The sequence below is a fragment of the Equus caballus genome, chromosome 22 (assembly GCF_041296265.1).
Source record: "Equus caballus isolate H_3958 breed thoroughbred chromosome 22, TB-T2T, whole genome shotgun sequence".
NCBI lineage: Eukaryota > Metazoa > Chordata > Mammalia > Perissodactyla > Equidae > Equus > Equus caballus.
The window spans coordinates 15,219,143-15,245,029 of record NC_091705.1 but is presented as its reverse complement, the minus strand read 5'-3'; the positions used below and the strand labels follow the sequence as shown (position 1 = coordinate 15,245,029).

At 40.9% G+C, this 25,887-nt stretch overlaps 1 protein-coding gene across 17 annotated transcripts in view; it reads left to right on the top strand.

Moving 5' to 3' along the window:
• The window catches only part of PLCB4 (phospholipase C beta 4), a 389,234-nt gene that overhangs the window by 221,823 nt on the left and 141,524 nt on the right, over nt 1-25,887 (top strand). For all 17 annotated transcript variants that reach the window (XM_070247466.1, XM_023626126.2, XM_070247461.1 and 14 more), the window contains one exon: nt 12,482-12,580. In XM_070247466.1, the coding sequence (XP_070103567.1) occupies nt 12,497-12,580 (84 nt within the window). In that variant the 5' untranslated portion in view covers nt 12,482-12,496. The remainder of the gene's footprint in view (nt 1-12,481; nt 12,581-25,887) is intronic.

Here is a 25,887-nt window from a genome sequence, read left to right as displayed (position 1 = left end):
AATAAAACACAAGGCACGCTTTTTAATAGACCCAAATGCTTTTAGCCTCTTTACAATAAGAAGCCGAAAGTAAATAACTTAGATACGTTTTAGCAATAATGTTTCAGTGTTCTATCCAATTCAAAAACGACCCAGATACTCAGATTTTTATCATTTAACTTAACTTGGCAAAACTCAAGATTGTTACCAAAAAGAATTTCAAAGCTGTTTTTTTCCCAAGTATACAGACCATAAAACAGTTATTGTACCCACTTTTATCTATTTAAACCGTTTGTTTCCAACAATTATTTTCAGATTACCTACGAAAACGCCATGAGACATTAGACAAAATTGATCATCATTTAAAGCTATTATTTTGCTGACGAATTTAACAGACAACATGAACTTATTTGACTAGGAAACCCAGGCTGCATGCCTGCATCGTATGCAAATACCGACAACTCTGACACGACTATTTTCAATCAAACCAACAAACTTAAACAAGCTTTCATTTACCAAAGGTTAATTCACATCACGTTAACTTGAAAGACATTGGATTAATTTCTACTACATTTAGAATTTATGTAAGCGCTTACTTTAAGCCAATTAAACAGAGCTCTTAATTTTGGCCATACCATCCGGAGGTAAAATATCACACATACAACGTACACATAGACACACATACACAGAGACTGCACAGCTATTGTTTTTTACCAATATTTGTGGAGAAGATACTCAAGATGCTAGATTTTTTGCAAGGGCACGCTTATGGCCGTTTTGCCTCTCCCCTCCTCTTTCTTTCTTTCTTTCTTTCTTTTTTTTTTTTTTTTTCCTTCAGTCTTAGGAATTAGTGATGGACTTAGATAGTAGTTCCTGGAGAGGGGAGATGATAATCCTTTTCGTGATAAAGGAACTAGGTGGAGTCCGAACTGCCTCTAGAGCTGTATTTCCAGTCTTGCAAGGATTTTCTAAAGACAGTTGCTCTTGATTTCCCAGAAACTGGATCGTAACGCAAATTACATTCCAGTTTGATCTACCTGTCCAGCTGCATCACAAAAGCACAGAGAAATCCCTCAAGTTTTCTCCCAGATGGAGTTAGAATGCATCCGCAGGGTGGGCCTCCGGGGATGCTCAGGGGCCTTCCCTGTGGCGGTAAAGCCAGTGTCTGACTGACAGCAGCTGGAGAAAGGGTGCAGAGGCCGATTGCGGGTGTGCAGAGGTCGATTGCGGGTGTTGACATAGTTATAAGATTTAGTCAAGTCCCGCTCAGCCTGGGCACTTTGTCTCCGAGCCAGCATGGTTGAGGCAGGGAAGCAAGAGGCAAAGGCCTGGAACTGGCTGGAGGCACTCCCAGTGCCAAGGTTGAGAGTTAAGTCCCTGGCAAAGGGCTTATTTTTCCAATTTTACAGAAGGTCAAGGTTCTGCTCAGGTCTAGCCTGAACTTAACCTCGACTTGGTGACAACAGAAGAGATGATGAGCAAAACAGACAAAGAAAGGAAAAGAAGAGATCAGACCTCACCCTCATGGCCTCTTCCAGAGGGTTATCAAGATAAGAGTCACACAACAGTTGCCGTACTGGGGCGCACTACGCTAGCACGACAGTTCACAGAATAAATCACAGGTCTCCTACCCTCATAACCGACTCAGTAGGTGACTAAAATACTCAATGAGTCAACTGTCAAGAGAGGGCACCCCCACTTAGGGTTGCTGGGGTGATCAGGCCCAGAAACCCAAAGTTGGGGCTCCCAGGGGTGGAGCCTTTTACTCTTTAAAGATTTCTTGGTTTCCCAGTCGCAAAGCTCAAAAGGAGATGAAAATGGCCATTGTAACTCCAAGAGAGACAAAAGAAACAGGTCCATTACCATGAAAAATCCCCCCTGAACCTAGGGCAGCGTCCTACCCGTCGTTCCTACTGTGGGGTTCCTATAGCAAGGGGTGATGGGGGCGTCCCCCGGCATTGCATCCCTTGTATACCTTCCCTGTTATGCCTGGCAGTAACAGGTGCCTGGTGCCTATTCTGCCTGACAGCATAGGCCTGGTGAATGGTCCCCGAGAGAAAAGGAGAAAGAAAAGGAGCCATTACCTTGAAAATCCCCCCATTGGGGTTCCTGTAGCAAGGGATGATGGGGCATCCCTTGAACATCTTCCCTATTCTGCCTGGCAGGAATAGGTGCCTGGCGTATGGTCCCAGAGAAAGGGAGCCATTACCTTGAAAATCCCCCCAATGGAGTTCCTGTAGCAAGGGATGATGGGGGCATCCCTTGAACATCTTCCCTATTATGCCTGACAGTAATAGGTGCCTGGCGTATGGTCCCAGAGAAAGGGAGCCATTACCTTGAAAATCCCCCCATTGGGGTTCCTGTAGCAAGGGATGATGGGGGCATCCCTTGAACATCTTCCCTATTCTGCCTGGCAGGAATAGGTGCCTGGCGTATGGTCCCAGAGAAAGGGAGCCATTACCTTGAAAATCCCCCCAATGGAGTTCCTGTAGCAAGGGATGATGGGGGCATCCCTTGAACATCTTCCCTATTATGCCTGACAGTAATAGGTGCCTGGCGTATGGTCCCAGAGAAAGGGAGCCATTACCTTGAAAATCCCCCCATTGGGGTTCCTGTAGCAAGGGATGATGGGGGCATCCCTTGAACATCTTCCCTATTCTGCCTGGCAGGAATAGGTGCCTGGCGTATGGTCCCAGAGAAAGGGAGCCATTACCTTGAAAATCCCCCCAATGGAGTTCCTGTAGCAAGGGATGATGGGGCATCCCTTGAACATCTTCCCTATTATGCCTGACAGTAATAGGTGCCTGGCGTATGGTCCCCAGGAGAGAAAAGGACAAAGACAGTGAGAAAGAGAAAGACAGTGAGGAATTTTCCGCCAGTCTGGGGGACATTCTACCCAATTGCATCCTGGAGCCATTCTCCCAAGAAGGGGTTCCCATACTCCACCAAAGGTTAGAGTTTGGTACTTCCCTTGAACTGGAGTCCCGAGTGGGACTTTCCTCGCAGTTCAGAGCGTGGTCAGGTGCCAGAGGGAGGGATCCCAATCCAGCCTTTGGAAAAGAAACCTTCCACGGGAGTCTTGGAGATTGGCGGCCGTCCTAATGACTTAAGTGGCCGACCCGCGCCCACGTAAAATTTGTCTATTAGAGATAGAGTCAGGAAGGAATGGATTAATTCATTCTCCATCACCCTGAGGCTTAAGGTACTGAATCTCTTCAAGCTGAATGCCACAATTTGCCCCATAGAGTAGCCATGGGCAGCAAACGTGGATTCATACAGCCATCCAAGAAAGTTCCCGATGGAGAAGCGAATTTAGATCCATCCTTGAAAAAGAGAAAGGCACAAGGAAGAAAAGGGCACTTACCAGAACTCGAGCTCACAAGCCGATGAAGCAATCCCCGTACGGGCCACCAGAAATGATGCGGGATCGGTGAGCCGAGGAGTCGAAAGAAAGATTTCTTAGACTCTCAAGATCTGGCAGTAGTGCTCTTTTATTTAGAGAATAGAGATAGAGTAGCATGGGGACAGGACCCATGGGCAGTCAGAGCTTCTGCTGCTCCTGCTGCTGCCCCGAACTGAGGGTTAGGGCCAAATTTAAGGCATAGGTAAGTGAGTTATCTCTTTATTAGTGCCCGTTTGGTCTGGCCATTTGGCGGTCCCATAACTTTAAGATAAGAATCAAACCGGATTGAGTAAATGGCAGAAGTCACCGCTCAAATATTATCTTCAACTAAAGACAAAGGAGGATTTTGGGGTGAGGGTCAGTTACATGAGGTTGCCAGGCAGTTTCCAGAGATAAGGCCATCCCCCCTTCCTCCTGGCTCAGAGGGGGAGGCATCTTCACAGATAGATGTTTCCCTTAGAAATGTAAATGTTTTCCCAACAAGGGGCAAACAAATTCCAGAGAGGGAGGCATGGAGATTTCCTTTACAACTGCAATTGTCTCTGATCAAAAGGGCAAACAAATTCCACTCCTTGGAGCCTGCTTCTTATCTGTAGTTTTAAAAGTAACCAGCCTAAAAAATCCTCATCATAAACTGTTTTAAAATTAAGCAGCCTAAAAATCCCCATCAGTATTAATACTCAAGTTTTAGTCTGTATTATTAAAAACTCCTTCATAAGAATCAGTCATCAGTGGTGTGTGTGAAAGCTCCCAATGTACAGTCAAGATTTTAAATCTTTAAAGGAAAAGAAGACCATTTTACAACTTTATTTGAGTCTCTTCCTGCTATTTGTTCTTGCTAGGAATTCTAGTGGAAAACATGGATATTATTTTAAAATTGATTTATATAAAAGAATACAATTTTTAATGTCATCATCTCTTTAGAGAACGTTTTTTCCTGAATATGAAAGTTATAATCACTATAAATATTTTAAAATACAGAAAAGTATTACAAAAAATAAAAATCACCTAAAATTCCGTCATCCAAGTGTAACTACTGCTTATATTTTGGTATATGTCTTGCTAGTCTTTTTCTCCTTGAAAAAGTGTGTTTGTGTGTAAGAAATATGTATGTAACACATAAAAATTTGGATCATATGTAATGTGTTGAGAGCACTTATATTTGCTTGACAAGAGTTGTGAATATTTTTAGAAACTCGTCTAAATTTGCTATTGTTCAGCAAATATCTATTAATTTAAACCCTTATTTTTAATGGACATAGAATATTTAAATACTATAATGTATTGAACCAATTGCTTAGTGAAGGTTACATAAGCCAATATTTTGCTACCAAAAACATCACAACAATGAGTATCTTTGCACATAGATTTTGTATGCATTTATTTAGGATAAATCCCACTAGTAGAATGACCAGATCAAAGGGTGTCAAATTACTAGATTTCAAGGCTATAAAAAGGTATTGCAAAATAGTTTTTTTGCCAAACTATATAAGAATACCCTTACTCCCAACCCTCAACAATATTGCTTGTCATCATTTTCTTAGTCCTGCACCCTTTATATGCCTTTTGAAAAGATTATTTAATGGCTTGATGAAAATGGAGATATTTTTAGCAAATGGGGAAAATTATCGTTAATGATGTAATATATCACTGTTAAATTAGATTCTTACTTGAAGTAAAGCCATTTATTTAAAAGCTCTGGATGATCTGATGATAGCTGTCAATCTGTTTTTAGAAATGTAAGGATATCTTATTTAAATACTGAAGAGCAAGACATTGAAATGTGCTTGATAGAATCAACTAATTGACTTTTTGTCAGTGGAAATTTTATCCCACTCTCTCTGTTCTGGAAAACAACTGTCATTGCTCTCATCCTGGGGTCAGGTAAGGTCGTGTGTTACTTAGTTTAATGGGATTTGTATGGTTGGATAGGGAAGGAATTAATTAATTATGAAACTGTTTTGTCATAAGATTGAAGGTAAAAGATAAAAGTTACACTTAAGAAAATTCGTAACTGAGCTATGGTGCTTTTTTGTTGACTTGAAAGCTATATGTTGTCAGGCGGAAGCAAATGCTTTTTCAAATGAGTTCATTTATTCATAAACAGAAACTAAAAATGGAGAATGTCTTGATTGGCTTGGGGGAAGCTGCAGGGTTTATTTAAAGTTTGTGTTTATTGCTGGGGTGCAAACACTGTTAAAAGACGTTTGGGTCCCAGGGGAAGATATACAACAGAAAAATCTTTATTCCTCAAGGGGTCTTTGGAATAGAAGGACCGAAATTATCTGAATTCGTTTCTAGATGACCTTCTATTCTGTACTTGCCTTTCTGTCTTTCTTTGATCCAGTTGGACAGATTTGTGTTGAATACCCATCCCTTCAAGGCAGAGCTGTCCCCACTGCATTTTGGATTGATTTGGCATCTTGCTAGGCCTTTTAGGAAAGATGTCCAGCTTCAGGAGGCCCACTGTATTCCTTTCATTGGGCTGCAAGAAATTACCATAAGCTAGTGCATGAAAACAACAGAAATTTATCCTCTCACAGTTCTGGAGGCCAGAAGTCTGAAATCAAGGTGTCTGAGGGGCAGGCTCCCTCCAGGCTCTAGAGGAGAATTGTTCCCGGCCTCTTCCAGCTTCCGATGGCTGCAGCACTTCCTGACTTGTGGCTACATCACTCCAGTCTCTGCCTATGTGGTCACATTGCCTCCTCCTCTTCTGTCTGTGTCCAATCTCTCTCTGCCTCCTTTTTTATAAGGACACTTATGATTGCCTTTAGGGCCCACTCGGATGAGCCAAGATAATCTTCCCATCTCAAGATCCTTACTTTAATCACATCTGCAAAGTCCTTTTTTGCCATATAAGGTAACACAGATTTCACAGATTAGAATGTGGATATTGGGGGAGGGGTGGGTGGGTGGGCATTATTTAGCCTACTATAGCCAGGACCTTAAATATACTTGATTTCATGTACTTCCCTCTCACCATTCTCTACCAGAACACGAGGCATACGTCCAAAAGCAAAAAATTCTTTGCCAAAGTTTTGACCCAATTGGCCTAGGATGGAGTCAACTCCAGGAGCAGAGCTGACTTCATGTAGATTCGCCATATCTTAGATAGGTGGTCTGGTAAGTCTTAAAGACCACCCGGTAGGTCTAGCCGGGGAGACGAGACAGATTTAAAGATGCAGGGCAGAGTGGGCCAGCAAAGAAATAGCTGCTCTTCCTTGGTTCACCACAGCTGAATGGATAGAATGGATGGAAGGCCATCTTCATGGGCGATGTGCACGTCCAGCTTGAATATTTGGTCCCCAGCAGCGTATCTGAGCTTACTTGTCGTCCTCCTACTAACTCTTTCAGTTCCCATCATCTTCTTTAGGAGCTTTTTGCCACTTACTATGGAAATAAGGACTTCTTGGACTCGCCTCCTCTCTGGTTCTCTCCCTGCCAAGCTCTGCAGTCCAGGGAGTTTTTCCTCTGCAGCCAGTGCAATAGCTAATCTGTTCCAGTTGCATAAGAATTTAGAAACAATGAGACTATTTAAAAGCCCACTGGCCTCCTTCCAGTAACTGCTTGAGGTGTTTACTCTGGAAAAGGTGTGGAGTTATATATCCATTCTTTGTGTAAATTCTCCTTCACTCTCTGTGTTCCTCCAGGAGAAGGTGGACCATTTCCTGTGGGTCTGTATGGTGAGGTGGTGTTCTAGGGGGTAGATGAGGCAATTGAACCTTGAAGTATCTTGTAAGTGAGGCCCCCGAAGGCAAGCCAGAGAATTTGAGAAGAGGAACCTTTGGAATGGCACAGTGAAATTGTTTTTGGCAGTTAGCTGTGGGTGGGGCTTTGAGATGACTGCAAAAAGGACAGTCATAGTTATGGAGTGGTCACTTCCCTCCTCCGTGCCTTTTAACAGAAGTAACTGTTTGTCCCTTTAACTTTCTCTGGAGTCAATTGGACTATGACATGTACCTTCATTTGTTCCCGTTTTAAAATCAATTACCTGGATCAAACTGCTGTTAAACACGATTGGCTGGGTTTTCTAGTCTGTAGGTCATAGTTGTGGCATCTATATAAAATAAGCCAGCAGCTGTGCCGAATGCCAGATCCTAGGAAGTATTTCAAAAACAGTGTAAGAAACAGCCTCCCCTCTCCCCTCCGGTTTAAAATTGGGAAAATTCAGGATACTCCAATGTCATTTTGCGAAAATGCCTCTTACCTTGTTCTGAACCCCAAATCTCTGAGAAAGCAAGCAATGAAATGAGTTCCCACCTCCATGCAAATCTCTTTAGAGGTTAAGGTCAAAATTACCGTCCTCCTTCCATTATCCCCTGGCCCTGCCAAAGTCCTTCACATAATGAGACCGTTATGATGAAATTAGTACCCAAGGTAGAGATGAATATTAGGAGGAAGGCTAAGAGTGAAATCTGAGAAACAGCATGTACTGAGGACCTATGTTGTGTGTCCTTTCTCTGAAAAGATCCTGGGGGAGAACCAGAGTTAAACCAATGAAAGATGAGGCAAGTTGATATAAGCTTCCTTTTCATTTTCTTTTTTCTTTTTTATTGAGTTCATAATAGTTAACATTGTGAAATTTCAGTTGTACATTATTATTTGTCCGTCACCATATAAGTGCTCCCCTTCATCTTCTGTGCCCACCCCCCCAGCCCCCTTCCCCCTGGTAACCACTGAACTGTTCTGTTTGTCCATGTGTTTATCTTCCACATGTGAGTGAAATCATATGGCGTTTGTCTTTCTTCATTTTAATTTTCGATATGAGCTTTTTATATCAGAAGCTTCTTGTTGCTCTTCCCTTTAAAATACCACCAAAGGGTAATATGGAAAGGGATGGTTAGTAGGAGTGAGAAGATCATAGTACACATACAGGTTTGCAGAAGAGAGATGTTTTGCTCACCGTCCCCTTGTCTGATAAACCAAGGAGGCCACCATGTTGTTTTTCATCTGTATTTAATGTTAACACTTAGGTCCCTATAGCTGGTTATTCTCATTACACATCACTGAACAACACATCCAGGACAGCCTGAGGGAGTCTACAGGTCTGTTTTTTCCTGAAGATCTGTTTTGTGGGTCTAGAAGGCATGATTGCACATCCTGGCACTAGAAGCTTGCTTCTAAGGCACTTGGGTGAAGGAGCTGTGTGTGTACATACATGCGTGTGTGAGTTTCTCAGACGCTGAGAAATGGACATGGAAAGACACAGAGAAAGACAAACTGAGAAGGACAAGAGAGACAGAGAGAAATAGAGAAACTCAATCATAGTCATTGTTGGAGATAGGGAGACATGGACCAACCTACCCATGGGTTGGGAAAAAGCACCTTCTCTTCTCCCACTGTCTGTAGCCTGGCTCAGCTTCTCGGCTTTCCATGGGAGTCGTCGGTGCCGGTTAGTGGGGGCTAGTTAGAATGCCCTTCATGCTTTCGCCAGCTTTAGCCTGGTCAGTAATGAGAAAGGGAGTAGTTCCTCCTTCAAACAGCAAGTTGCCCTTGTGAGGAAGCTGTCTTGAAACTGACCTAATACCCTCTTTTTCTGCTTTAAATTGTTTGAGACTAAAGAATAACGCATCTACCTATCTGTATAATTTCAACTTTTTTTCTTTCTGAAATTTACTTTCTTTTTTGTCTACACAGGCAGTTCATAAATCCAAGAATATATTCCTATAATAAAAATGTCCAGCACAGAGATAGCACTAAAGATACCTTAATTTTCAGCTCCAATCCTTATTCCCTCCCCAGAAGTAAGCAGGGTCATAAATTTGGAAGGCTCTTTCCAAGTGTTTTAGTAATTTCTTTATGTACACATATATGTACCTAGAGAAAAATAGGTTTGTCTTGTGTGCACGTGTCTGTGTGTGTGTGTGTGTACTTACATAAATGGTATCACACTGTTCATATTCTGTAACTATGTGGGTAAATAGTATCCCACTGTTCATATTTTATCTCATCCTGTGGCTTCCTGTTTTCATCAAATGGTCTGTGTCAGAGAACTTTGGCAATTAGATTTCCCTCGTCTTGTCAGATATGCCAGGAGGTGCATGTGCGAGACTTTTGTCCTTAATCTCTTTAGGTAGTGAATTAGATTGATTTATTTTCAAAGTTGAAACCTCTCGAATTATTCTTTGAATAGCTTTCTGGAATAGATTTGCTTATATTTTAGCTAGAATTTTTTCTCTGTGAGAATGAGCCCTAGGGTTGGTTGGTTTGTGTTTTATGAGCCCCCTCGTGGTGTCATTGTCAGCTTCTGATAACGAGTCAGGATCTGAAATGAGTGGGGTAGTAGCTTTATTTTTTTATGTTCTGGAAAAATGTAGGTACATAGGAGTTACCTTTGCCTTGAAGATTTGGTAGAACTCACCTATAAAATCATCTGGGCCTAATCTTTTATTATTTTTTCAATTTCTTCCAAGGTCACTGGTTTGTTTAAGTGCTCTCCTAATTTTTGAGCCAAATATACTTTAACTTTGAAAAACATCCATTTTATTTGGGTTTTCAGATATTTTGGTTAAAGTTATACACAGTATTCTCTTACAGTTTTCACCTTCTCCTCTTTGTAATTACATCTTACTTTTCCTTCTAAATGTTGTGAGTTTATGCTTCCTCCACATCCTCCACCCTTCCCCCCATCTCGCGCTCTCCCCAACACTTGCCAAATTTTTGTCTAATATATGGATATTCAGAAAACAGTGAGCTTTTACTGACCATTGTTTTACTGTTTTTTGGCTACATATTACATATCTAGGTTCTGATGTATAATGCTCCCATCTTTTGTTTCTAAGAAGTTTATAATTTCTGCTTTGACTATTCAGCTTAACTCAAGAATTATTTAGAAATGTTTGTGTATCTTTATGTTGAATTCCTATATGTACAGATTTTATTCACTCTCTGTCATTAATTTACAAGTTGGCCTAGTTGTGGTCAGTGAGCATGGCCGCCCCTGTAATTTCTGCTTTTTGAAAAACACTGAGATTTCTTCTGTGGCTTAATCATGATTAGATTTCGAGATTGTTATAAGCTGGGGTATAAAGAGGGAATGAAGAAAAAATAGATATACGGAGAGATTGGATTAAGCTCATTAAGTAGTCTTATTTAAATTATGTTGACTTGAGTCATTTAAATTGTTTTGGTTAAATCAGTGTGATATTCAAATCCTCCATATTCTTACTTTTTTTTAAATTATTCCATTAATTTCTGAGAATCATTGTCGCCTAATACGATTGTGACTTTGCCAATTTCTCTTTGTATTTTATCAGTTTTTCAGTATATGTTTCGATGTGTGGTCACGTGCTCATATTCTACTCCCAAAATGGTGTACTTGCCTTTGTTCCATCCGTCCTTCCCTCCAACCACCTCACTTGCTACAACTCCCATAGTGATATAATCTGGGATTTGGGAGCTAGATTGTAATTTCTTTATCTTATTTTTCTTTCTTTCTTTTTTGGTACAGTACAATGAGGCTTAAGAGTAAGCTTTATTGTTTCTTTTCTTGTTTTTACTTTCTTCTCTTTTTCAGCATTACTCTTCCTATCTCTCTTATTTCTCTGTATTTATTTTTCGGCTTGGCAGAGTATATGTGAAATCTTTCAGAGTAGATCATTAAGTCTTTCCAATTCCTTGCAAGTTTGTAAATATCTATAGTTTCTCCTAAAAGTCGAAACATTGTTTGGTTGGGCACAGAATTTCAAGTGCAAAATTGAGGAAAATTATTTTCCCTCAAAACTTTGAAGCTGTTGCCCCACTGTGCAGTATGCTGGATGGTGTGTCTGATTTGAGTCTGATTGTCGATCACCTCTAAATTGTCCTCTCTCCATGCATCTCTGAGGAATTTTGTACCTTCTCTTCCTGTTTTTCCTTCTCTTTCTCCCCTCAAGGCATGTTTAGGTGTGTGCATCTCTCCCCCCACATTTATACTGCTTGCAGTCAGTGGACTTTTTCACGTTGAGGACTCAAATATTCCGACTTAAGAAATGTTCATCTACTACTGCTTTGATCATTCCCCTCCTTCCATTGGCTCCACTTTCTCTTCTTCTAATAGAAATTCTTTTATTAGGTGGTTGTTGAACCTTCTGTTTCCATTTTCCATGTCTCTAAATTTCAGTCATGCTTTCTGTATTTCTTTTTGTGTTGCATTCTGTGAGAATTCCTTGGTTCAACACTTCATCTGAGTTCTCTTTACAATTCGGCTCACCTATTAAGAGTTTGATTTCAACAATCTTTTTAAAATTTCTAGAATCTGTAGTTAATTGTGTTTGAGGAAATGTGCTCTCTCCTCCCTCTGAGAGTGTCCACCATACTTAAGCCAAAGTTAGTTCTATTTGTCCTGTTAACTCTGTTTCCTTGGGTGCAAGGTTGTCTACTTATTCTATCTTCCATATTCTGGGCATTGTTAAATATTTGGTGATTCTTGGTTGTGTGCTCACATTTTTATTTAAGATGTCCTGCTTGCTGCTGTTGCATGTTCACCATTACGCATGATGCTAAGAAGGGTCGTTTTTCCTAGGTGCAGGCAGCCACCCTGAACAGTGCCCCGTCTCTCTCACTGCCTATGCTAGCAAGCAGACTTTCTGTTGTTCCCCGCATGGCCTAAGTGAGGAGCGGGTGAGAGAGGGCTAAGGAGAGGACCAAGAGCAATAAAAAAAAATCTGGCTACTCTTACTTGATTCAGCAGCCCATCAGCCTGTGGACTCCTGCCCTTGCACTCACCTTCATGCTCCTAGTGTAGGCTTGTAGAGCCACTCGCTCTTCGTGGCAGACCTTTCCTATATATAGGTTTAGGTTTGTGGTTTCTTTCTTTTCTCTGATGCCGTCAGATTTAATATATATCAAATCTTATTATTTTACATGAAGAGGGAAGAGAAGCTTCCCAAATGACTACCTGTGGTACTTCTTCATGATAATATTTCTCCAGGTTTAGAAATAAGGAGAAGGAAAGTTGGGGGTCGGATGTAGGAAAGAAAAAGAAAAGAGAATTTATGGACTTCTTCCACGTGTTTGAAGACAAGCTTTTGCAAACACATAAATATAAGGTGATTAACCTTTGACCGTCACTTGTTTTTTAATTTTGTATACTAACGAGATATTCTTTTTCAATTTCAGGTCTTGAATGTAATCATGGCCAAACCTTATGAATTTAACTGGCAGAAGGAAGTGCCTTCCTTTTTGCAAGAAGGAGCAGTTTTTGACAGATATGAAGAGGTAAAGAAGTGTTATTAATCTCTTCTCTCAAAACATTCTTACAATTATTTCATTTTAATTATAGTATTGAGTAAATATTCTTTGACATAAGGAAGAACATCTTTGAGATTTATAAGTTGGAATAGTTAGAAAGAGGCAAGGTATGAGATACAATAATCATGATAATGATGCTAAAATTTATGGAGCACTCATCATTTGCCAGATATAACAATAATGATAATGATGCTATAAATTACTGAGTCCTCACTCTGTGCCAGACAACATTCTAAGCATTTTATGTGTGTTATTTGTTTAATTCCTCACAACAACTTGATAAGGTTGTTGCTGTTATGTTCCTCATTTACTGATGGGTTTCATGTAGTAACAGTCTTTGCTTAATGAAGTGCTTTGGGCAGGCTTTACACATAAAACTTTGTATTTGTTATCAATGTAATAGTGATTGTACTTTGTTCTAGTCAATGCTTTGCTCATTTCATTTGTACAGACTAGTTTGAACAAGGCTTTGCATGCTTCTGCTTCTGTCGTTTATTGTTTGGGCCTTTACAAGGTGGGGTGATGGCCACAGACTTTCTATAGAGCAGGGGCCTGGGGCCACCAAGCTGTTCAGAAGGTTTAGGTAGGTGAGTTGAAGCCCTGTTAGCATTGTAAATGCGTTTTTTTCTTAGATTGTACTGATATTTGAGGGGACTTGGGGTGTCTAGATGAAATTGGTGTTGCCTCTAAGGCAAACTGAAATGTAAAACTGAAGACTGCCTTTAGAGTCAGAGTTGGTGCCTCTCAAAATCAACGGAATGTATGTGGTAGCTAATTGTAGTGGCCCTTCCAGAGGTTCAGATTGTGAGGCCTTTTCATGAGGTTTGTGGGCTGACATGACTCAGTACTGTAGACTTGGTTTTTCCAAAATACGTATCATAATACTCTCTAGATTTAAAGATACCATAGTTGCTTTGTAAGTAAACAAAATTGAGAAAAGCAAAGGATGGGCCCAAATGTGGTGACTATTCCTTGTACTGAATTAAAGTATTGAAGGGACAGCTGTTTATGTGACAAACTTCATTGCTCCCCAGAAAGAACAGCTAACTGCATTCTGCTATAAGAAGAAACAGAAAATAATACTCTGCCACCTCAAGGCAGCCACCATCAACTTTTTGGCAGTTTTCTTCTAGTCTTTTTTCTGTGTTTTTCTTTTCTTCCTCTTCCATAGTTGTGATCATAGAGTAGTCTTTTGAAAATGTAAATCAGAACCTGTTTTTCCTCTATTGAAAATGCTTCCATGACTCCCTCTTGTAGCATAATGGAAACTCATCAGAATGAAATACAACGCTTTCCATAATTTGACTCCTGCCTGATTCTATAGCCACATTTCTCACCAGTTTCCTACCCACACCCTCTGCTTTAGCCATAATAATAATTACAATTCCCCCAAAAGACTGTTCCATTAACTTGCTTTCTGCATGCGCCTCCCTCTTCTTGAAATGTACTTTTTCCTCCTTGTTTGACTGGTAAACTCCTACTCATCCTTCAGAACCCAGATAATAAATTTCCGCCTCTTTGATATCTTCCTTGACTTATTCAGTAAGAATTGATAACTCCCTTGTACCACCGCTAATCTTCCCTTGCACATATTACACTGCATTCACATTTTATCTAATATTTTTTATCTTTCTCTCTCCGGGGACTGGCAGAATGCCTGTAACTGCTGAACTCACTGTAGATGTCTAGTATCAAAAGAGATTTTAGATAGAATTGATTCCAACTCACTCTGGTTTTGTTGTTTGTTTGTTTGTTCACCTTCTTGATGATTTGAGTGGTGAGAGGACTTGCTAATCCTCGGGACCTGTGTGGGGATCTGAACTTCACCAGATTCAAAATATTAGAGTAAACCAAGTGACATTTTCATCTTTTAAGTTAAAAATTTTCAATGTCAACAATTTGATATAGTTCAAGCCTAAAACAAAGTTAAGTTCATTGCAGTTGACTACTTTTATCCATTTTACACAGCTTGGCAAGAACGTCAAGGACTACCTTAGATGTATTTCCAAGTCTTTGTCCCAGGCAAGCCAGCTCTAGGTTGGGTACCAGTGTCACCAAGATATAGCCACTGCCCTTCACTTTGAGCCAATGAGAGACATCTCTCCCTGAGTCTGCTAGTATGTCCCAAAAGATTTGCGGTTTTCTAAGGCAGCTTCCCAGGCTCTGGAAATCTATAGGATAATTAACAAATTCCGCATGGCTTCCAACTACCCAGAGAAGGTCATTTTGAAGAGATTAAATGTAACCACTGGCTGAGTATCTCTACTACTGTCGTATAAGCAGAAACATATTAGAGAGAAAGTACTTGTTTTGATAAATAAAGTGAAATGTGACTTGATGAACTGAAAGTTCTTCATCATTGAATCATTTTTATTTCTCATGATGTTTTTCTTTCGTTATTAATCATCACAACTCACTCATATTTAGTACTGATTGCTTATGCCTCTAAAGGCATTTGCTTTTCTTCTAGGTTCCTCTGAAAATGAGGTAAAGCTAGAAGGAAAGAAACCTTGAGCAAGTACTAAATACAGTCTAACTAAGCTTTCAACTTTAAGTGCTATTTTACTAGGATTTTAAGCAAAAAAGTTTTAATTTTATAAAGTAAATACGTCTCTTCCTAACCACAGATCAAACTAGAAAACCAAATAGTATTTCAAGCGTACTGTAGCCAGTTTTTCTTATTATTTCCCAATCCTATAAGATTCAGTTCTTTGGAGTCACGCCATTAAAATATTCAAGCCACAAAATGTAAACAGGAAAGGTTTGTTCCTATGGTTTGTGCGTGAACAGCAGTGAGAAATGATAGCTGACAGCAAGTGGGAGGAGGAACAAGAATTAAAGAAAACCGATCCCAAGCATCCCAAAAGCTTCATGGCAAAGGGACTGTTTCTAAAGGGGCGTGAATGCCTTCAGCCCCGTGTAATGACTAGGGTCGTCACGACGGCCTGAAGTATCCGGTAAATGTGACATTACCTTCCACGTATCGGTTTAAAGAAGGCAGGGAAGGGTTTAAGCAGTGGGTGAGCACTCACCAGATCTGGAAAAAAAGTGTTTGCTAATCACTGTTTTAAAAATATATACTATTTTGTCAATAAATATAATCAGCACAATGGTATTTAAGCTTTATTTTATTATTTCTACATTATTGAGGGATTTCTTTTGAGGTAGCCAAAAATTTCGTAAACTACGTCATGCATTGGAGCCTCTGATTGTATTCCCATGCCGCTTCTAAATCTGTTTTTTATCCAACTTGGCTTGACGTGGAAGTTCCTTAAATGCAAAATATATTTTGTTTCTTAAGTGATGCTTGTTATTAAATCGTTAAAGTAGAGGTTTTTCTATTGCAGAAGAGAGAGACAGCATTGCTTTTTAAAACACATGCAACCCAAATGTCTCTAATTCAAGGATCTCTTGACTTTCCTTTCATATCCACATTAAAGAGCTGGAGACCCCACCCCCTGGCTGCTCATGCCCTCCTCAGTCTCTCCTAGAGTTCCTAGGTGCACCCTCTCTTGGGGATTACTCATAGCCTCAATGCCTTCTTACCTCTCTGTTCCCAGGACTGTTCCCTGCTTTAGTTTGTTTCTCTCCCTAAGCCCATTATATCATCAAATCCCAGGAACAAGGATACTGTGGGAAATAGACTTTCCCTAAAGATTTGGTGGTAGCAGAGAATTGCAGGACACACTTTAAAGATCAGAGATCATGCTGCATAAATGTTGTGTCAGCCTGGCTAAAGGGTGTCTCTCATTGTCTTCTTTCACTCAGCTCTTCCACCAAGTTGCATGTTCTTTTCATTTTCTTTTAAATCTCCCCCCAAGAGTCCTTTTACAATTCACCCTTTCCTCTTTTCCACATGCCTCTTCTCCAAATTAAAAAAAATATATAGATGTTTTTTCCTCCCTCTCAAGCCAAAGGAGAAAAATGGAAAATTCTAGTCCCTTCTCCCTCTGAGCAATTTAGCTCCCTTTTCACCTCAATTTCTCCAATCTAGACTCTCCTGAGACCCCCCCTTTTGCATAACTTTGAAGGGCAATGCATGTAGTTAAAACAAACAAAATTCAAAAAGAGCTTTATCCTTAAGAAGAATATCCTGCTATCCTTCTAGATAAGCGGCCACTGACAGATCTTGGCAGTGACGGAAACAGTCTGTATCTGTGCCTTACCACGTGTGGCTGTTCAGCACTGAAAATGTGCTGTTCAGCACTTGAAATGTGGCTAGTGGAACTGAGGACCTGAGTTTCTTATTTTATTTAATTTTAATTTAAATTTAATTAGCTACATGTGGCTGGTGGCTGTTTTACTGGACAGCACAGTTCTAGACAATCAGCTCAAACTTCAACCGGATTTTAAAATGCCATCCTCCTTCTCCAACACATAGAAAGAGTTCTCTGTTCACTTAATTGGCATCTGCAGTTTTTATCAGCCGTTTCTTCTTAGCGGCAGCCAAGCAGAGATTTAAATGTTTTATGGATGACTCACCTCAGCCGTCACCCGGCCCCACCCGCCCCCCATCATAAATCCTGCTTGGGCCACCCCTTCTTCTCACCCATGGGACTTTATTGTCTCTGAGGCAAGCTGCCCAGATGGAGTCCCTTTGGAGCCTGTTGGTGCTTACAGCTGCTGCCAGGACAACGGAAACAATTATTGCAATTGCCAGACCCAGAGGAGTATCAGAATGCAGGATCAGTGCAAAGCTAAAGTGGGACCCAGTGCACCAGGCTGAATTTGGCCTCCATCCAAGGCGGTGCTGAAACCCAGTGGTGGGCCGGCAGTGAAGCCTTGAGACATCTAGGCAGCCTACACACCCAAGGCTGCTCATCAGTGAAGCAAAGGATTTTCCAAATATAATTTGCAAAAAACTAAAAACACAACCCTCATAGAAAGTATTTTGACTTAAAGATTTATTTAACTCCTCAGTGAGGACACCAGCAGGATGCTAAAGCTAGTTCTAAGAGCTGGAGGAAGAAAATTTGATATAGCTAGTCAGGAAAGCTGAAACAAGTTTTGTCAATTGATTCGAAACTGGTTACTGCCCTATAGGGTGATAAAACTGTAACCTCTATGGGTGTCTTTTCCACCAGACCCCAATCACATGCATCTCTATAGAACAACAAACAGTTGTAACTTATCCAGCTAACTTCCAAGAATCTGGACCCTAAACAATAATAAATAGTGAGTCAAACAAAGGTACATTCTTCCGTGGAAATAAATCATTCTTGGTAGGCCTCTTCGACAGTGCTCCTGTATAATGTTGAAAGAATATATAACCATTTGTTATCTTATTTCCAAGTTTTAGGCAGTTTAAACTGAATTGTACCCACAGGGTCAGGGTATTGGGCTCAAAGAGTAGAAAGTGGAATTGTAGCACGTTACTTGAATCTACGATGAAGAACACTTACAGAGCCATCATAATGACAAATAATCATGATAATATTTATTAGTCTTTCAACTTTTAGAATCGACCTACAGGTAGACAAAACATTTCATGATTACTGACAAAACAGAATGAAAAAGCTATTAATTCTGTCTATGCAACGTAAGGGTGCAGAAAGATGTTGGAAAGTAGACGGGATGGAGACATGGAGGAAAAATCAGAGGGTTAATGTTCTCTGTGGGAAGTAATGTTGATAGTTAGTTGATGGTGCATGAAATAGAGGCTTGTGGCTATCATTTAAACTGTAAAAGTTGCCAATCACAAAAGCAGAAATCACATAATTTCAAGTTCAGAAGGTAGGGGAAGAAAAAGTATGGAAATGAGTTAAATGAAGTTTAATTTCTGAATTTTTATGCTGAGGAACCTATGCTACATGTGCCTGGTAGATATTAATTCAGTTATTATCTGTCTTGCCATGAGTCCCACTTTCTTCAAACTCTGGTTCCTACTAGAATTGGACATTTAAAGCAAAACAAAAAAATGTGTTGATATCACTTTATTATCCAGCGAATTAACTCCAGCTGTTTCAGGTTGAGACGATTGGCCCTCAGCATGGGGCCCCAGATGCCCTGACCCCTCACCCTTATGCTTTCCCCCACAGTCAAGTTTGTTGAGGAAAGTGGTAGAATGTGCTCCTTGTGGTATGAAAAGACCAGAAGGTGCAGCGGGACCAGGGGACTAACCCGGAGCCCTCAGAGAGCCGGCCTCCTTTGGGCTGAATCTTGATTGATGAGTCAATCAGCCAATCAAAGCACAGCTGAGATGAGGGGAGAGTCCACAAGTTGTGCAAGAACGTGGGTGTGGAATGGGGGAAAGTGGCTTGACCAGCTGGGGCAGAGGGGAGGGTGGAAGAGTGCAGGAGCTGCAGCTACAGAGATGGACAGTGTCCCCACCACAGATGGCTTTACTTTCCAGCTCAAGGCATTGGCACTAGATCCTGAAAGCTACTGGGAGCCTTTGATGGGTTTTTAGCAGGGAAGGGCAAAGTCTGAATGATGAATGCAAAGTGAGCATGGCTGGATTTGTTGTGTGAATAGTCTGGGGAGGATAGAGATGAGATTGAAGGATAGACAGTCAGTAAGACACATGGGAAATAAGGGGGAAGGATGAGTGGGGGAATGCATTAGAGGATTTTCTAACCTGGTGGATGTAGAAGGGGAGGCAGAGTAAGGAGTGTAAGATGAAGTTGGGATTTCTAGCACAGGAAGCTTGGTGGGCTCTGATGCAGGCAAAATGCCAGAGAAGAAGTAAATTTATGGATATGCTTATGTTGTTCCTCTTTCTGAAATAAATGGTATTTATCATTATATCCTCTGTAGTACCTAAGATGCATTTTGCATGTAATAGAAATCACATAAGTTTTAGTTAAAAATAAATTGAGGAAAAAAGGGATTGAAAAACATAGTAAACTAGCCAAGAGGATGAACAAATGGATGCATTTCCTCTGTCTCAGTCCTCCACTCTCAGATCCGCTCTTGGCATCCTGGTTGGTGTGGGCACCTTGAGCTGGGGCATGGTAAGAACGGAATTCGGAGAAGTAGGTAGAGGCCTCAAGGCGTTTGGATTTCTCTCTGATTGTCTTGGGAAGCCATTTTCAACGGGACTGAGGTGACATGATTTACATTTTGGAGACAGTTACTTTGGTAGGTGTGTGGAGAGTGGTTGGGGCAGGGGCGCCAGAGTGCACACAGGAGATGTGAGAGTGTGGTTGGAGAACCCAGGAGTTAATTTAAGGAAGGTGAGCTAGAGTCTTATTCCTTCCTCTCCATAGGCAATTTTCTTAACATCTCTCTGCTAGAAAAGAGCAGATGTTAAGGTGGGTGGATCTGAAGAATATGTTTTTCACCTAAGGAATCTGTTATTTTATACTGACCTGCCTTCACTAACCTTTCTTGTCATCACAGCCATGGGACATCTTTCTCATGTGGTAAGAAAACTGTGACCAGGCACCTGGGCACTTAATCGGTTGGCTTAAACCCTGAAACAACCCCAAGCTGCAAGAGCTAGCATCAGCCAGAGTTTTGCAAAACACTCAGGCCTGTTTCTTCCACCAGACCAGCCTCTAAAACAACGGTGCTGATAACGTGATCTGTGTTCTCAAAACCCCAAAGTGTAGAGCTCGTTATCATTCAAGCATGAGACGTTTAAGGAAAGGTCTGTATGATTTGGAAAGTTCCAGAAAGTAAGTAGACTTGAAGACAAAAGACTCTGGTTTGAGCCTTGACCCTGACATTTACAAGTTACGACCTTGAATAAGTCCTTTCACCTGTCTGAGTGAGCATCCATCTCACCTCAAATGGCGACAGTATACCTGTGCCGGAGGCTCCTGGTAGGATTGTACGGCATGCCCAGTGTGTGTGGTTGCCTCTTCAGATCAAAGGCTCCACCATGGTTGGGACCATGTCTGTTTTGTAAAATATTCAGCCAGTAACTCAACAAACACTGTTGCAAACCTTGAAGAGCTGTTATCAGTCAGCCCTCAGCATTGATAATCAGACTCCTAAAGTTTCTGCCAGTAAATGGCTTTTAACTTCTGCCTTTTATTCTCTTCTTAACTCAGAGTATGGGGTTGATTAAGAAGTCCAGGATAATCCTGGGTTTTTACTACATAGATCTTTAGTGCACATTTGTTCCTTTACTTGTGGGAAAAGTTAGAGGAGCAATTTCAAATCATGGTTTAGTGACCCACCCTGCATAACCATCTGCCTCTGAGTGTGAGCTGGAGGAAGAAGGAGCCACTGCCCTTGATGAAAAGGAGGCTATGCCTTGATTGGAGCAATGAAAACATGTATGCTAAATGTGCTATATACCAACGAGTGCTAAGTTGTACAGATATCTAAGGATTTGGAGAATGGAGAAGTCTAAAAGTACTGGTACAATCAGACGATTTCCCCAGGGAGAAATTACCAGATCTCAGGCTTGACTGACAGGTGAAGTTATAGGGAGGCACAGAGGACAAGAGTGAGCCTGGTTTGAAGTACCCCTAGATGTGACATTAACTCTGGAATGAAATGAAGAGGCCTGAAAAGGAGGGAAGAGCATGAGTTAGGAATGTGAAGAGACAAGGATTTAAAAGGATCAATTATTGGTCACTAATTGTATCATCTTTTGATGCGTAACAAACCATACCTAAGCTTAATGGCATAGAGGGGGTAAACTTTTCCTCTGCCCTCATACGTTCAATGGCTGGGGCTTTTGAATTAAACTGACAAAAGCCAGATTAACAGTAGAAAAGGCGTACAAATTTTATTGGTGCTAATATTTTTACGTGCACAGGAGCTTCACAGAAAAGAAGTGAAAACTCAAAAGAAATAGTTAGACTCAAAAGGTTATATACTATTTTAACAAAGGGCAATAAATTGTGCAGTGACTAGACAAAAGAAAAAGGGATTTGAGCTTCTAGGGGTGGTAAATTGTGGGAAGGTAAATATATGGGGAAACTAATGGAAAATAAGAATTACTTTTTTAAAAAAAAGAATTATTTTAGTAAGGTTTGTTTGTGCAGACTCTTCTTGGTGCCAACTTTCCATCTTCTTCGTGGCCATACAACTCCCTGGAGAGGGAATTTATGGCAGTCCTTGCTTCTCAGAAGTTTCTAATTTTAATCAGATAAGGGAAGCTCCAAGGCTTCTTTCTGCTTTTGATGATTCTCAGTTGCCTGCAGCACAAAATAATCCACATGCCAAAGTGGCTATTTTAGGGTGGCAGATTCTAATCCCCTTCAGTGGTTTAAGACAGGCAACTGTTTATGTAGTCCATGATTCTGTGGGTCAGCCATCTGGGCTGGGCTCAGCTGGGCACACTCAAATGTTTGCTGGGCCAAATGGGGGTTGGCTGATTTAGGATGACCGTGGTGGTACCATCTCATCTTCACCCCACCTGGTCTGTCATCTGACTGTAAGCAGTCGGGGCTTGTTCTCTCTTGGGCACAGCCAAGCTTCTGCTGCATTCTCTAGACCAAAGCAAGTCACAAGGCCTGCCTACACTCAAGGAGTAGGGACATGCACTTCACCTCTTGATGGGAGAATGTGAAGTCACATTGCAAGGGTGTGGATGTAGAGAGGGATGAAGGATTGTGGCCCTCTTTGTAGTCAACCACAATTATCTTAGGTACTCTTTGTGTAGTTGATCAGCTCATGTTGAAAAGGCTTAGAACAGGGGTCAACATACTTTTTCCGTAAAGGACCAATTGTTAAATACTTCGGGTTTTATGAGCCACACAGTCTCTGTCACAACTACATAACTTTGTCCTTGTAGCACAAAAGCAGCCATAGAACTTAGACAATCTGCAAGTTAATGAATGGGCTGTGTTCCAATAAAAATTTTATTTTCAAAAACGAGCAGGCTGGATTTGAGCCACAGGCTGTAGTTTGCAGACAGCTAGCTTAGAAGACAAGTAATGTTACACAGAAATGAATACCAAATCAGCTTTGATGGTGATGATGATGCTTTCAGTTTCAAGTAATTACTTTTAGCTCATTTTCTCTTATGAATGCATTATTATATTTTTAATTTAGTCGTCCTCCATTTCCTTCCCTTTCCTCTATAATTGTATCAGCTTTTGTTGCATAACCAACCCCTCTTATCTTTTCTAAGATGCTCCAGTTTTGTTTGTTTTTGTTTTTGCTTATTCTTCTCATTTTTATGTTTTCTCCCTCTCCATGAAGTTTTTTCGGTTTTGCTTTTCTTCATTTCTTCACAAAGTAGACAATAACTTTATTCCTTGAGAGAACAGAAGCATTTCACCCATGAAATAGTGTCTGAGTCAGTCTCATGGAAAACTCTCCAACTCAAGATTCACGCTATTCAAGGGTGCAGGACAGACTGCTTGTTCATGGGAGGACATGAGACACATCCACTAGGAAACTAGAGAAGGAAATCTGGGGTGGGGTTCAGTTTACAAGGAGTTTGTGAAAACAAGAAAATACGATACAAAGCAAGAAGAAAGTGTGTAAATAATGAGTCAAAATTAAAATATAAGGAACTAACTGAGTTACTGTGTAGGTCTCTGAAGTATTACTGTGCTATGCTAAAGAATTTAATTAAAATTCAGTGGCTAAAATGACAGTGCTAGTTCTTCATTGCTTTTTTCCAACCTGAAATAGAAATAGGAAAATGCTCAATTTAAGCTCCTTCATGCCATGTCTGTTGGCTGCAGGTTAGCAGGTGCATGTGGCCAGGGCATCCTTTTAATTAGGGTTAATGAGAACAGCCTTGAGGATCTCCAGGCTGCCGGTAAAGAGGCCCAGAGGACATCCTGGCTTCCTTCTCTTTCCGCGTTCTCTTTGGGATTGCACTCTATTAATGCGTGTGGTGCAGCCATGGAATTAATAGAGTTCACTCAAGTGTGAACAAATGAACAGTCAAATGAAATATGCAACATATTTTAAAGTGAATCCTTTTGAAGTTCCTTCTTGAGTTATAAAATCATTTCTTTAAACTCAATTTCATGTGAGTGAATTCCTTCTTCCTAAAAATTGAGGAAATATTTTTGTTGTCGTTACTGGTTTGGGTTGTTTTTAGGGGAGGGTGTTTTTTATTGCTGGCAGTAGAAATATCTGCCATCATGAGCATGCACACAGTGCTGTACATTATCATGTAAATGCTGTATGAATACTATTTCATTTAAGCCTCCTAAGAATCCTGTCGTTAGGTCTTTTTAACCTCAGTTTATAGATTGCAAACCCAGGCTTAAAATGGTTAAACACCTTGGCTGAGGTAAACGTAGCTGGTCACAGGCTGAGCAGAAAGATTCCATACTAGCGAGCCTGCGTGGTCCTCAAAGTGTGGTCCCCAACCAGCAGCATTAGCAGGACTTGAGAACGTGTTAGAATTGCAAATTATCAGGCCCCACCCCAGATCCACTGAAACAGTAATGCTGGGGGGGGGGAGCAGGGAAGGGGGACTCCAGCAATCTGGATTAAGAGGTGGTTCTGATGATGCAGCTGAAGTTTGAGAACCACTAGGCAGGGGGCGAGGAAAGGAGGTTTAGACTTCCTTAGAAGGAAAAAAATTAAATCCATTCAAAGTTCTTTATAGCTACTCTCCCCCAAACAGGCCATGCAGATAAACAGGGAAAAGAACTGTTTGATAAAAGAGACTTTTCTTTTTCCAAAGGAGTTGAACGTATTAGACTTTATAGAGCTCTTCTGTGTGCCAGGCACAGTGCTAAACACTTGACATCAATCATCTCTTTAAACCCTCAAGTGGTTGCGGATTAAATGAGATTTTTTTTTTTATTGAGTTATTGATAGGTTACAATCTTGTGAAATTTCAGTTGTACATTAATGTTTGTCAGTCATGTTGTAGGTGCACCACTTCACCCTTTGTGCCCACCCCTCACCCTACCTCTCCCCTGGCATCCGCTAAACTGTTCTTAGTCCATAATTTTAAATTCCTCATATGAGTGGAGTCATACACAGATTATCCTTCTCTCGCTGGCTTATTTCACTCAACATAATTCTCTCAAGGTCCATCCATGTTATTGCAAATGGAATGATTTTGTTCTGTTTTGCAGCTGAGTAGTATTCCATTGTATATATGTACCACATCTTCTTTATCCATTCGTCTGTTGCTGGACACTTAGGTTGCTTCCACGTCTTGGCTATTGTAAACAGTGCTGCAATAAACATTGGGGTGCATAGGACAGGACACTCTTTGACATCAGTATTAAAAGGATCTTTTCGGACACCATGCCTTCTCAGAGAAGGGAAACAATAGAAAGAATAAACAAATGGGACTTCATCAGATTAAAGAGCTTCTTCAAGGCAAATGAAAACAGGATTGAAACAAAAACACAACCCACTAACTGGGAAAAAATATTTGCAAGTCATATATCTGACAAGGGCTTAATATCCATAATATACAAAGAACTCTTGCAACTCAACAACAAAACATCAAACAACCCAATCAAAAAATGGGCTGGAGACATGAACAGACATTTCTCCAAAGAAGATATACTGATGGCCAATAGGCACATGAAAAGATGCTCATCATCGCTGATCATCAGGGAAATGCAAATCAAAACTACACTAAGATATCACCTTACACCCGTTAGAATGACAAAAATATCTAAAACTAACAGCAACAAATGTTGGAGAGGTTGTGGAGAAAAAGGAACCCTCATACACTGCTGGTGGGAATGCAAACTGGTGCAGCCACTATGGAAAACAGTATGGAGATTCCTCAAAAAATTAAAAATAGAACTACCATATGATCCAGCCATCCCACTACTGGGTATTTATCCAAAGAGCTTGAAGTCAGCAATCCCAAAAGTCCTATGCACCCCAATGTTTAAATGAGATTGTTTGCCACATTACTCAGAGGAGAGAGCAGGTTGTCATTTAAGGAATTGCCTCCTATCCAGCATGTAGTAATTGATGGAGCCAGTCTCCAGACCGATGTATTGATAAAAAGAAGGCACGTGAACCACAGCTACCTGTATTATGACTCAGAATGGTTGCCATGTGACAATGATGGCGTTCAGGACCTGCTACCCCAAAATATGGCACCTTGGCATATTGAACATTTTCAGCTGAAGGAGTTTGAGAAAACAGCAGAAGCAGAAAGGTCACTTTGACCTTCCCCCACTTTCTCCCTTGAAACTGATCATAAAACCCTTCTGTGAGAGGTGCCCTCCCTATACCCAGAGGAAAGGACCATCCTTATCTCTGAAGACAAAGGGATGCTGAGAGGAATGCGAATAGACAGGCCTTGCTAAGTCTCCCCCAGTTCACTACGCGACCTCCTGTTCCTTAACCTGTCGTAGTCCCACAGGGCTGTCTGCTCTTCGTCAAGCCTGCACAAAAACGCTCAGGTTTAACTGTTTCTTCAAGTC